This window comes from Colius striatus, chromosome 2 (genome assembly GCF_028858725.1).
Source record: "Colius striatus isolate bColStr4 chromosome 2, bColStr4.1.hap1, whole genome shotgun sequence".
Classification (NCBI taxonomy): domain Eukaryota; kingdom Metazoa; phylum Chordata; class Aves; order Coliiformes; family Coliidae; genus Colius; species Colius striatus.
The window spans coordinates 53,313,943-53,327,417 of record NC_084760.1 but is presented as its reverse complement, the minus strand read 5'-3'; the positions used below and the strand labels follow the sequence as shown (position 1 = coordinate 53,327,417).

The window sequence follows — 13,475 nt, the reverse complement described above, 5'->3', positions numbered from 1 at the left end:
CACTTCCTTGGCCCTTCCGGTCACACTTTCTGATACAAGCCAGGATGCCATTGGCCTTCTTGGCCACCTGAGCACACTGCTGGCCCATATTCAGCCAACTGTTGATTAACACCCCGTGGTCCTTTTCTGACAGATAGCTTTCCAGCCACTCTGCCTCAAGCCTGTAGTGTTGCTTGGTGGTGTTGTGGCCCAAGTGCAGGACCCAGCACTTGGCCTTGTTAAACCTCATGCAATTGGCCTTGGCCCATCACTCCAGCCTGTCTGGGTCCCTCAGAAGAGCCTTCCTGCCCTCAAACAGATCTAAGCTCCTGCACAACTTGATGTCACCAGCAAGTTTACTGACCCTAATCCAGGTCATTGATAAAGTTTTTAGACAAAACAGAACCCATCATTGAGCCCTGGGGAACATCACTGGTAACTGTCCGCCAACTGGATTTAACTCCATTCACCACGGCTCTTTGGGCTTAGCCATCCAGACAGTTTTCCACCCATCTCAGAGTAGGTGCATCCACGCTGTGAGCAGCCAGTTTTAGAGAAACTGTCTAAAGGATGCTGTGAGAGACCGTGTCAAAGACCTTAATAAAGTCCAGGAAGACCACATCCACAGCCTTTCCCTCATCCACTGAGTGGGTCATCTTGTTATAGGAGATCAGATTGGTCAAACAGTATCTGCCTTTCATAAAGCCATGTTAACCGCACTTGGTTATTCTGTATGTACCTCAGGATGGCACTCAGGATAATCTGCTCCGTAACTTTCCCCAGCACCAAGGTCAGGCTGACAGGCCTGTAGTTCCCAAAAGCCTCTTTCTGACTCTTCTTGTAGATGGGGGCCACATTTGCCATTGCCCAGTCCTCTGGGACCTCCCCAGTGAGCCAGAACTGCTGGTAGATGACAGAGAGTGGCTTGATGAGCATTTCTGCCAGCTCCCTCAGCACCCTTGGGTGGATTCCATCTGGTCTCATTGACTTATGTGAGTCAAGATGGAGCAGCAAGTCACACACTATTTCCTCTTGGACCAAGGGGGCCTCATTCTGTCCCCCATCTCTGTCTCCCGACTCAGGTATATGGGTGCTCAGAAAAGAGCTGATTTTACTGTTGAAGACTGAGGCAAAGAAGGCATTAAGTACCTCAGCCTTTTCCTCATTCCTGTTCTTCATCCCTTAAAGGGTGAAGACTCCTTTTAGCCCTCTTTTGTTGCTAATATATTTATAGAAACTTATCTATTGTCTTTCACAGTAGCAGCTAGCTTAAGTTCAAGTTGAGCCTTGGTCCTAATTTTCTCCCTACATGATCTTGTTGTACATCTTGATAGTTGTCCTGGGCTCCCTCACCTTCCTTCCAAAGATTGTGAATTCTCTTTTTCCTCTGTGTGCCCTCAGACAGATGTGTGGGCTGACTGACATGGTGAGATATTTCAAGTACTCCTTTAAAAGAATACACCACTATAAAATTGAATGCAAAAATTCTGCATACTGAAAATGTTTTCCTTTCTCAGAAAAGAACTACTTCCCAGACTTCTAATACAGACCAACATTAGCCAGCAAAAATAACAATCAAACTGTGAGGAAGGCTTATGCTGTTCTATAAATACTGGGATCTTTACCTACCAAAAATGTAGGTGGCTCATGATACATTAAAAAATTTAAATGTGAAGAAGAATTAGCTTAGGTGTGGGGGTTTTTTTCAGTTTGCACAGTATAATGTGTTGGACACCTAAGAAATTGAAGTGTCAACTCCATTTGCGTAGGGGACACAACCAAATAGCTACACTCTGACACCTGACAAAACAGCCCCTGTGAATGTGAATGGTTACTCAGTTACTGAATGCCAACAGAAGATAAAGAATAATGGAAACTGTTTGCTTTGAAAAGTAATTTGCTGGTGTTATTACTCCTCAGTTATCAACTGAGATTATGATCTGACAGGAAACTCAGATTACTGTTTGTAAGTCACTGGGTTTAGTGGTCTCAGTAATCCAATTTTGTTTAGTTTTCAAGCACTTTGGGAACCGCTTGATAAAATTTGTGCATATATCAGAGTTGATATATATATCATAACATCCTTTGGGTTTTTTTTGGTACAGAAGTCTGGAAGGTTCCTGCCAGTGAAGGAGGGCACTTGGGATGTGCACTCCCATGTGAAGTACACCTAACACAAAAGTATACACACAGCATCTTGAGCTATATTGTAGTCAATTAGCTATTCAGCTACCAAAGTAAATTATTCCAAAAACTTTGTCTCACTTGATCTTATCCTAATATTTGCCAGAGGCAGAGATCTTTTTCCTAAGAATCTCCCTTCTTTCATTTACAACAATAGAATCAGGTCAAGTCAACCCTGGTGTTCTCATTCCTCACCATTAATTGACTTTGGAACCAGTATTAAATCTCATTAACCAGGACACTGATTCTTCTGTTTGTTACATTTGCTGCCATGCAGATGAACCTTCTGTGTTTTGCCTGGAGCTCAGCTAATTTCATCTAATGTCATTTAAAAGAGTCTAAAATAAATAAAAGCAAATATTTCAGGAAAACTGAAATTAATTTCTCAAAAGCAAGAATTTCTGAACAGTCCTGAGAGACTGGCCACATGAGTGTAATGCTCCATTTTGAATTGTGGATCTGTGTGTTTAAATGTGTTGAATGCCAGACTTCTCGTAATAGTATTTTGCAATATTGCAGGATTTTATTTATGAGGCTTTTATGCAACTAGAAGAATGTTCTACTATAAAAAGGTCTATACAGAGTTACAGACCGGTTTTCCAAGAGATAGTAACTTTTTATTCTCACTGCTCTCAAAATACGTAGTGCTAATGACATAAAAAACCAAGTTATTTTGTTTACAATTTTCAGTTTACAATGGCATTCTTACTATGGCACTCCCGTCACCAGCTATTACCTCTTGTAGCACAAATTAAAGAGGAAAAATTAATGGCAGACCAGCAGGCTGGTTGTCAGTAGAGACATTGGTGGTAGTGGGCAGCTCTAAACAACTTTAAGGTTCACTGTAGATTAACCATGGGGTTAATCTAATTCATAATCATAGTAATCATCATCTGTGTTTACTCCAGCACTGGAGGCTTCATTAGGTTTCATTTTCTTTCTGTCCTCTTTGCCTGTTTCCGTGGAAGACAGATTATCTTCACACTGCTGCAGAATCTTTTTGGAAGACATCCAACTTTCTCCTCGGCTTTCTGCTGGCGCCACACACTGCCCTCCCCTGACATCCGTTCCTTTGGCCACCAGAGCTCTTCTCGTTCTGAGAAGGTCACAGGTGCAGTTCCAAGGGTTTCCATCTAAATACAGATGCCGAAGGCGAGGTAAATACCCTAAGACTTTGCGATCCAAGGCAGATATCTTGTTATTCCTTAGATTTAAAACCTGAAGCTGTTTCAAGTCCTTTAACTCTTGTTCTCCAACATCTTCTATGTCATTTCCCTTTAGATCCAATCTAGCAAGGGTGTCTGGAAGTCTGAGGAAAAATAAATCAACACAAAGGTATTATGTTTATCACATCAATTCTGTTTTGTAAGTGGTATTTGGTGGTGGATATTTGCCTGGTGTATCTGATGTATTAAAAGAAAACTACCCCTAACAAAAAAAATGCAGTCTTCTGAAAAATATTGTCCTGAAGTGTTTATGGTTTTTGGAAGTTGTAGGAATACTGTCTATGCATGCTTGAACTGTTTTCCAAAATTATTGTAGTTCTGACCTGTACTATGTTTGTGCAACTGAAGTAAACAGTAGTCCTAAGCTACTGTACTACAAATACAGTTGGACATTCAATTGAGTGTCATGTTTAAAAATGCATTTTATACTCTGTAATGCTTTAAGTATGCCAATGACCAATTTATAGCACCACAAAAGACCAAAAGTTTAGAGGAGCAAGGCAACTCTGCTGCTTCAAGTACTTCTATATACAATTTGTTTAAAAAGGGGTTTCAGTTAATAAAGAACTAGACTTTTTCTTCCATTTTGTTCTCCTTCTCCGATCAAATTCAAATGTTATTCATCACAGAAGCAGTCCATTTGATGGTATTCTGATTAAGAAATTTGCAACAGGGAAAATAGTAGTGGTTTTGATAGTCTTTTAAAATAGTAATTTAGAGGATCAAAACTGGTTACATTAAAAAAAAAGCTGAAAATATCTAAATATGGTACTAGTAGTTGGTCAGTATCAGTCTTCTCTTTCATACATCTTACAAATTTGTATTGTAAGGCTGTTGTATTTCAAAAGTCTTATTCATTTATGATCTTCTCATTTCCTCCTGCTGTAGTTACTGACAAATGCTTAACAGAAAGGCCAGTTAATTGCCATGGAATATTTTTAACAAAATTAATTTGAAAGTACCTTAAAAATAATTTTATTAGAGTATCATGCTAGGTAGTGAAATTAAAGTCACAGTTAGAGATTTTAAGGAAACTTATTCATTGAAACTCTCAGGGAAATTAGAAATTATACTACCAAGAGCTCTTTAGAACAGAATAGCAGTATACCTCAACCAGTAAAGTTTGATGTGACAGTTTATGTCAATGTAATTATATGAGGTACCTTTGAATATTACTAAGAAGATACATTGTGACCCTCCCTGGCTATTTTTTTGTGAAGCTGAATTTGACTTCTTAGTCTGAGACATGGTTGCTATATTTTTTGTAAATCTATCAACCTCAGTGGGACTGAGTAGGGTGGTTCTGTACTGTGTTGCATTTCCTGGGGGAGATGAGAATTTCATATGTTCATATGATGAGTCACTCCATGGAATTTGATCTTACCAAATGCTTGTGACTGCAATAAATCTGTTTTGAAACCTAACCACAGGTCATGATTATAAGTTGCCCAATATGACACTGTAATGTCAGAAGGAACTCTAGGATAAAAACCTAATGCCACCAATCTCAAAGGCAGTAGGACATGACCCAAGATGTTTATCCAGACTGATTACAGTCTAAAACCAGCAAGTCCTTTTACCTGTGAAGAATCTTTATGTACTAATGTTAGACTTAGGCTTTACAGCTGTATTGTTTGACTTCAAGCTGTGTCAGTCTTGAGAAAATCTCAGTGGAGTTTGTAATGATTGATCCTGCTGCTGGCAGAGAAGCAGTATTCACTCGGCAGCTCTCTGTGGCAGGCATCCCATGCTGCTGCCACTCCAGGGAGTATCATCAGGCTGTTTGCTGCATTCTCATCACTCCCTGAAAGATTTGATGGAGTATAGATGCCTCTCTATAGGTCCTGAAAATACTTGGATTTGTGGACAGTTTTCTTCTCAGAAAAAAAATCCCAAAGCAAACAGAGCCACAAAGAAGCTCTTTTCTCGTAATTCCTGGCAAGTAACTGCTAAGACCCATTAACTGTGGCACATTGACTGTATTTTTAAATCTTTGACACTGGTGACTGAGTTGTCGGATAACTGTCAGAAGCAATACTTTTATTATGTACAAACATGCGTATCTGGTGATCATCAGACAATTAAACTAGTACATATTTTTATATCTTGTAATTTTTTTCCTTCTTTTTTGTTTACAGCCTCCCCTCAAAATCTCAATATCTCCTTAAAAGCTATACCGTTTAAAGGCTAATAGAGAACTCCTTCCCGTTAATTCTTTTGACTATAGAGCTTATAAAATAAGATGGATTAGACAATACTAAAATAACTACAAAGCATTAAACATTCCTGTCAATTTAGACTGAAATAAAATATTTATATGCCACTAAATCACTTCCTGATTATAAAGCTGCTGCCAAATATATTCAAATGCTAAAGGACCTGCTACTAAACAAATTGAAATTTTACTGCCTTATTTCTCTGAGCTAGTTAAACCTATCCAAAAACCATAAAATAAAATTTAATAGTGCACTTTTGTTAAAGGAGTTGATGTTAATGGAGTTACTTCACTATTTTTGTGCCATCTTATTGCATAGATTTTTGAAATAATAAAATTGCCACTTTACATCAGACCAGCCTCCCATCTCTGATAATGGCCAGGAGCAATACTAAGATGCAAGAGAACCTGTAAGCAGTGCATTAATGAGCCCAAGGCACCCAAAGGGTGTTTCTTCGGTGCTCCTTTGACTGGAGTTTTGCTTATAGCCTGAAGCCAGAGAGCTTATATGCATTCCAAATACTTTGCAATGTGTGAATTTAATGAAATCTTAGTATTTCAATGATACTTATCTTGGTGTGGACTGGTAGAAACAACAGCTTTAAAATTGCTGTCTTTCCTTTTATTGAATACTCTATCAACTTTGTGTTATGGGGGGAGATAAATCTAAGCAGCAGTGTAACTTCTCTGTAATAATTCTGTTATATCCTCCTAGCAGGTTCCTCTTATTTATGTGCTAATTTAACAAAGTAATCTCACTGGCAAGGAGAGATGTGAAATGAGCACATTCAATGGCGGCCACAGATGGAATGAAAACAGCTCTACTTCTATGCTGAGACAGCTAACAACAGTGCTAATTAGCGCCAGTTATGGCAACAGGTTTATAGTATGGGTAGACTTCTACCATGACTGGGGCGGAATACTTTTTTTCTCAGTTTGGCCCTCACTTTCATAATGTAAGGAAGGAGAGATGACACCTGGGAACCAGCTGCCCTCAGATTCACTTGCCTCAGCGGAATAGAAATGAGGAGGTTCTGTTCCAATGCCAAGTTCAAAAGCTGCACACACTGCTGAAGAGCTCCTGCCTCAAACATGTTAACAGCGTTGTTGTCAAGAAACAAGTGCCTGAGATCCTGTAGTCCTTGGAAGTCCTGTGCTGTCACCCTTTGGATCAGGTTATTGCTGCAGTCGAGTTTCTGCAGTCTGCCAGGCAGCCTGAGTGGCATTGTGTGGAGCTGGTTCTTAGAGAGTTCCAGTGTTGTTAAGTTAGGAAGAAGCTGGGCACCATCTATTGATGTTATCTGATTTTCTGTCAGGAAGAACTCAGACAGATTTTCTAGGTGTTTCATATCTTGAAGTCTTATTGTTTTAAGATGGTTTTTCTCTAGTTTTAGTGACAGCAGTGATTTAGGTAGGTCAAGGGGTACTTTTGTCAGAAAGTTGCCACTTAAACTGAGAAACTGTAGACTTTGGAATGATGCAAAGAAGTTTGTTGGGAATGAATTCAGTTTATTATCAGCCATGCTCAGATACTTTAGCCTAGGAAGCTTAAGTGGTGCAGATACAGATTCCATGTTGTTGCCATCCAGAATTAGACTTTGTAAATTGCAAAGGGAAGAAAATGCACTTGGAGGCAGAGTCGTAATCAAGTTGTTTCGAATATCAAGCACCCTTAGTTTCACCAAACCTTCAAAATCAGATGCATGCAGAGTGTTGATGGAGTTATCAGCGAGTTTCAAAATTTCAAGGCCTTGTGGAAGAAAGGTGGGTATTTGTTTTAACTGATTTTTGTAGAGTTCTAGGGACTTCAAAGTGCGCAGAGCTTTGAAAGTATTTTTTTCTATTGATTCTGTGCCACTGCATGACAATGCCAGCTCTTCAAGGGATGAAAGTCTCCTGAAGTCAGTTATCTTAAAGAGAGAAAAAAAACCCATCATATTATAGCACACCATCTGTTTATGGATCTCCTCACTGATTACCTCTTCTGGGTGCTCTAACAATTGTAAGTATATATTGAGAAACATGTATTTAGAATGAGAAATTAAGAGAAATGGTAACAATTAAGTTGTTACTCTAAGTACTTCCAGTTTGACAGTACTTTACATTTCTAGAATTTTGTTTAAGTCCATGATGTCTGAAGAAGGAATATTCACTTTATTTCTGCCTGGCAGATAGTCTATATAAAATGTAGAGCTAATGTCACCAGTGGCAGAAATCTTTGCAGGGAGTAGATGAGTGTTAATGCTCACTGCATGCGCGGAGCTTGCTGGAGCAATTTTGAGTTCATCAAGATCAGCTTGGTCTGAAAATCACCTCTAGGGAGCAGATTGCTTTTACAAGAACCTGGGTTTTGTTAGTTGGTAATAAATAGATGCTTTGCAGTGGTAAATGGAACCTAGATGTTGCCTATGACTATGATACATGAAGGCATACCAATTGTTTCATTATTTTTCATTTCTGTTGGAAACTCCTTGTTTACAAAGCTTGCTCATGCTGTGTTTCATGTTCAGAAGAAAACTTAAATGCATCTGGCCGTTTCCTCCACACTGAGATAGGAAGAAGCATGCAATGAAGCTGAACCTGGGAGTTCTTTGAGTACACCAGTTGCTTAAAAATTCTGAAATTATCAGAAACGCTGCCCATTGACCTGGGTGCTTGATTTTTGAAAATTCACGTATATGGGAATCACAGAAAGCTAAAAGCAAGATGAACAGGTGTTCTGCTTGAGAGACATGGGAAGGAGTATCCTCATCCATTTTCCCTTCCTGTGTCCAATAAACATCTCACTGCGGGTGTCAGGTCAGAAGTACCACATCAGTAAGAGATGTTAAACTAACACTCGAGTCTTCATGCTATTTCCCCCAGAGATTAGTAGCTACCAGCACATTTTACTCTAATTGAGAGAAGCTATAAAGCATGTTCTACAAACATAATCCCTCATCCCAGTCAGGAATCTGAGCAAAATTTGCAGCACAGGTACTGGGTAGTAATTTTGTTCTATGATCCTAATTGAATATATTTGGTTATCATACTTGTTTATATGAAATCAGGTGACTGTTTATGTGAAATCAGGTGATGAGCTCTTGCATGGTTTTGGGTTGTTTTTCTTCACCTTAGCTACAAACTCTGCTTTTCAACTTCTGTTAAAATTAGAGCCCACACAGCTGTGAGAGAAGAGTCAATTTTTGTTTAGGTATCTTTAGTTGTCACTACTTTCTGATTACATTTATTCTGTCTTGTAAAGTCAGTTCTGAGCACTGCAAGATTTTATGCGGTTAGTGAGAAATTACAGATATGGAACATCTATTGATGCAGGTTTCTCCATCAATCACATTTAAGTTCAGTGAGGGAATATACCTCTATAAAAACCCTTATATTCTTACAAGTAAATAACAAAGTTGTCGATTTTATATTTTGTCTTTAATTGCAGTTTTGTTATATATACATTGCACTATGGCAATTACAGAATTGCATGTCCAGTTTTGATTATGCTTAAGAAGCCAATCTTGCGAAGCTTTGTCATAGTAAACGCCATAGAAATGAACTGCCTTGCCCAAGAGCAGAAGAGGATCCTCTTACATGATAAAACAGTCTTAAAGACTGGATGATCTCTAAAGGTCCCTTCCAACCCCTACCATTCTATGATTCTGTGATTCTAAGGAAATTGAAACAAGTGTGAACCTTTGTAAGTTCAACATGTTTTTTCCTCTATGTTAAAAGTCAGTATTTCCTGCTTTTCATCACTTCATTGCTCTATGTCTCTAGAGGCTTAATTTTTGTCTTATTAAATGATAGAGCTACATGAAGTTCAATATATAGACATTCAATCTATAATAATGTCAGACATCTTAATGTGGATTATGATAATTTCTATTTTTCACTTATTTGGTTTGCTTTGCTAGGCTTTGTGACTATGTTGTTTGGAGACTTAAATATTTATCCATGCCATTACAAAACACTCAGTCTTTCCAATATGAATCAAGACATATTTGAAAGCCTATCAGTCAGCTCTCTTTTTACTACAAAGTGCTGTTTTATTCTCTAACCAGTCTGTAAAGTGTCTAACATACTTTTAGATTTTAAAAAGCAGATCTCCTGAAAATGGATCTAAGATACTGTTTTTTTCACACAAATATTTCAATAATTTTGTAAATTTTGCAATGACCCTTGTTCCTAGAATTTTTGTGAACTGGGATTTGTTATAAGGAGTTTCTTAAACAAGTCCCCTATTGTAAGGGCCAGAAAAACTGTTTTCTTTAGCAGATAAAACCCCAGGTATTAATATAGTTAGATATAAACTACATCTTAAAGTGAGAGTAAACAGGTTAAAATTGGTCTTCAAATCAAGGAGAAGGCAGAAATTATTTTAAAAAGATGCAAAACAAAATCCTTTTTTTTTTTTTTATTCTCAAGTCTATTTATAACAAGCCTCAGTTTGTAAAAATACCAAATGCAAAAATCCCAGCTAGTGTTTTCAATGATGATTGCCCCTGTCAGAACAAATACAAAGTTGATTTGGGTAAATAAGATCTACTTTTTTCCTGTTTTTTCTTAAAAATGTACTGTATTTAGCATAAAAATATATCTGCTTTTTAATTTTTTAAAAACTTTTAATAAGAAACATACAAAGCAATGTCCAAAAGTAATTCCTACTCAGTTTGAAAAGAGATCTGTTTAGTCTTCTGAGACGGTTAATTGCCAAACCATAGTATATATGAATGCTTATGTATAAAAGTGTCAGCTGTGGGAAGCTTGGGCTTCCATTCAACTTGTCTTTGAAAATGTTATTTTTCTCTAAGATTAGGTAAAGGAAACTATTTAAAAAACAAATCAACCAACCACACAAAACCCCTATAGAGTTCTTTTAGCACTTCCATACGTGTACTTACAAGCAAAAATCAAAACCTGTTTCTACAAGCACTGTGATATGTGCCAGTGGAATTCCTCAGCTGTGTAAAATCAAGCATATATATGTATGATGTCAAGACCTCAGAAGCATAATTTGTTGCATGGAAAGAAAATTCACAGACCTAGGCTAATCTTAAGGAAAGAATCTACACGCTGGGAGGCAGATAGCATGAAAGGACTTATTTCCTTTCAGTGCAAAGTCAGTAGTAGAAGAAAGGCATGCTGATTGCTCAGTTGAATTAATGTATAAAGTGAAAAACTCTCTTTTTAGGTGGTACCACACCTCCTTTGTTCTAAATAGTCATAAACTATTTATTCCATTCACTTATATCCAACACTACATTTAGTTGGACCCCAAGGCCACTTTACTAGTAGCTGAGGAGTAGCTGACAGGTATGGGCAACCAAAAATGGCTCATCTTCCTTACATTGGAAATAAAATAATTTTTGCACAGAAAACGTATTTCCTAGTAAAGAATTTATTTGACAGATCTCTTGTTTAACTACAGCATATCAATACAGCTAAATCATACCAATGAATTTTGACACTTGCAGGTGTGGGAGATCAAACAATAAAATCAGACGTGATAGTAGCAGCTAAGAGAGCTGTAAATTATTTCTCAGAGTTAAATTGCAAAATTCCTGACTATTTCTTAGTGGGCAATAGGTATCCCAGATGTGGTTTTAAGCTACCTTCTAGCCTCTTTCGTTCAGTCCTGAGAGCAAAACCAAAGATGCATTTGAAAGCAGTTAAAATTATATTCTTTGTAAGAGGACAAGTGTACTTAACAGGAAATGTATATCTTTTGAATTTAATGTCTCTCTTTTTTTTTGTAGTAAATTGATGCACAAGCATGTATAATACAGGTAGTTTCACTTCCCTTGTATCTACAGAAGTTGAATTTATTCAACAAATATATTTTAGGGTAGAAAACAGAGAAGCACCATTGAGTATAGCAAAATGAGTATAAACTGATCATGCTTTCAGTAATGTGATCCAGAGATACCTCAAGAAATGCAAAACAAACTTTTAAAATAACATGAATAGCTGTCAGCTTCAGTTAGAAGCTGCTGTTGTTAATATAGGTTATTAGATAGGCCTAGTATTTCTTTTAGAAACATCTCACACTCTTAGACTCTTAACTTATTAACTACCTCTAATAGCAGTTGTACCTGACATTTGCAACACCAGAGGGGGGAAAGAATTTCAATTTAATTCATTAGGGAAATGAGTCTACCTACATAAACCTTTTCCATTTATTGCAAAAATAATATTAGATTGTATCAAAAGTAGCAAAAGCTTTTAACAAATTAAAAAAATTACTCTGGAAGTCAATGGTTATTCAACCATTTAAAAAACAAGTCAACATTTCACTCCTACTTGTAAATTACTGAGTTTTGAGTTGCATACAAAATATCATTGTGACAGCATGAACTGATGCTTGACGTTTGCAGGATAATGAAAACACTATAGCAATATATTTACATGTCCTTAAAAAGTAAGTAAAAATAAAACCAGATCTGGCAACATTTTTATCAGTTTTTAGAATGTGGAATAAGATTCTGTCTACACTTGAAAGCCACTATCTTCTGGGAAGCCCAGCTTTAAGCATACTATAGAAAGCATTTTTACTGATTTTTTTCCTACCTGGAGGTGTTTAATTTTGCTGTGGCTGATGTAGAGTCTCTTGGTGGTAACAGGAATCTCTCTGGGGATCTCTGTAGCTCTATAGCATTGCACTGACTGGGCAGGGTCACAGCTGCATCTTCTTGGGCAAGTGGTACTTAGACCACCATGAAAATAAAAGACGACAAGTAAAATGTAAGATAAATACATCTTCCAAAACATGAGCTCTGAAATTGTGTCTGCAGCATACAGTCTGAATTAAGCACCAAAGTCCTTTTTATACCATGAAATCTGATAAAAGGATATTACGACTGTGTATTTTATCCTAGCGAAAAAACAGCAAAAACAATACCGTAATTTGCCTGGGTTAAAATGTTGGCAGGCATTACAAAGAGTGAGAAACTTAAACAGTGATAAGATGCCCCTATATTTGTAGGTATGTGAAATTAGTGTTATTTATTACCTTACATCTAATCTGCAAACATCCAGATTATCTCCAGTTTCCTAGTTTTGTTAAATGTGACACCAGAGAATTAGTGGAGAAAAGATAAAGAGCTGTTTTATAGAAGGGCTGTAAAACCTTTGTATCTTTAGCAACCTGGTATTAGAAACAGTAAAAAAAACAACTACAGCCAGAACCCAAGCTTTTTCACATTTACTCTTGCATTATTCAGACCTTCTCAAAACTCCCCAAATCAAACAGCTATTATTTTAAAGCTAAAACATTCTATCCACTTCTTGAATATCTGTGGTAGAGTTGCATGCTGCTAGTTGGTATACATTTTTTAAAGGCTGGACAAAAATCTAAGTTACCTGTGTTTGTGTAATTCCCATAAATCAAAGTTTAATTATTCTTGTATTAAAAAGTTACAAATGTGAAATGCTTGAAAGTATTTAGTATAAATCAAGTGTAATCAAGTGATCAATAAGACCTATTTACTCCATGACAAATGGAGAGCACTAGGGTTCCCCTCCGAGTTTTCCTTCTGCTTATTAGTGCTTCTCCCATATATCCACTCGCTGCGCCAGGTGTAAGTTTTGAAAGGCTTACAGTTTGACTTGTGATTATTTTAGGAACTTCCTATGCATTGGGATTTTTTCCTTTCCATTGAGCAATTCACAGTGTACAAAGAAGTGTACTTCGGAAAAACCTTTGTATCTTATCATACTCATCTGCTTTGGACAGTTAACTGCTTCTGTCCATCCTCTCCATCATCTTCAGTAGTAGCTAATCCTATTTGCTGAATGATGAGCTAGGGCAGTTATTTCTTCAAACAGAAGATAATGTCAAGTAACTTTGACAAACAGATAACTGAATTGGGATGGCCATCAAGGGA

General features: G+C 37.2%; 1 protein-coding gene across 1 annotated transcript; it reads right to left on the bottom strand.

The window, feature by feature from the left end:
• Window positions 1–3,024: 3,024 nt before the first annotated feature.
• On the bottom strand, window positions 3,025–12,348 carry LOC104562250 (nephrocan-like). Its single transcript, XM_010208240.2, has 3 exons — window positions 12,160–12,348; window positions 6,613–7,514; window positions 3,025–3,472 (listed from the first exon to the last, which is right to left on the bottom strand). The coding sequence occupies exons 1-3, from the start codon at window positions 12,346–12,348 to the stop codon at window positions 3,025–3,027; spliced, it is 1,539 nt and encodes a 512-aa protein (XP_010206542.2).
• Between the last annotated feature and the right edge of the window lie 1,127 nt (window positions 12,349–13,475).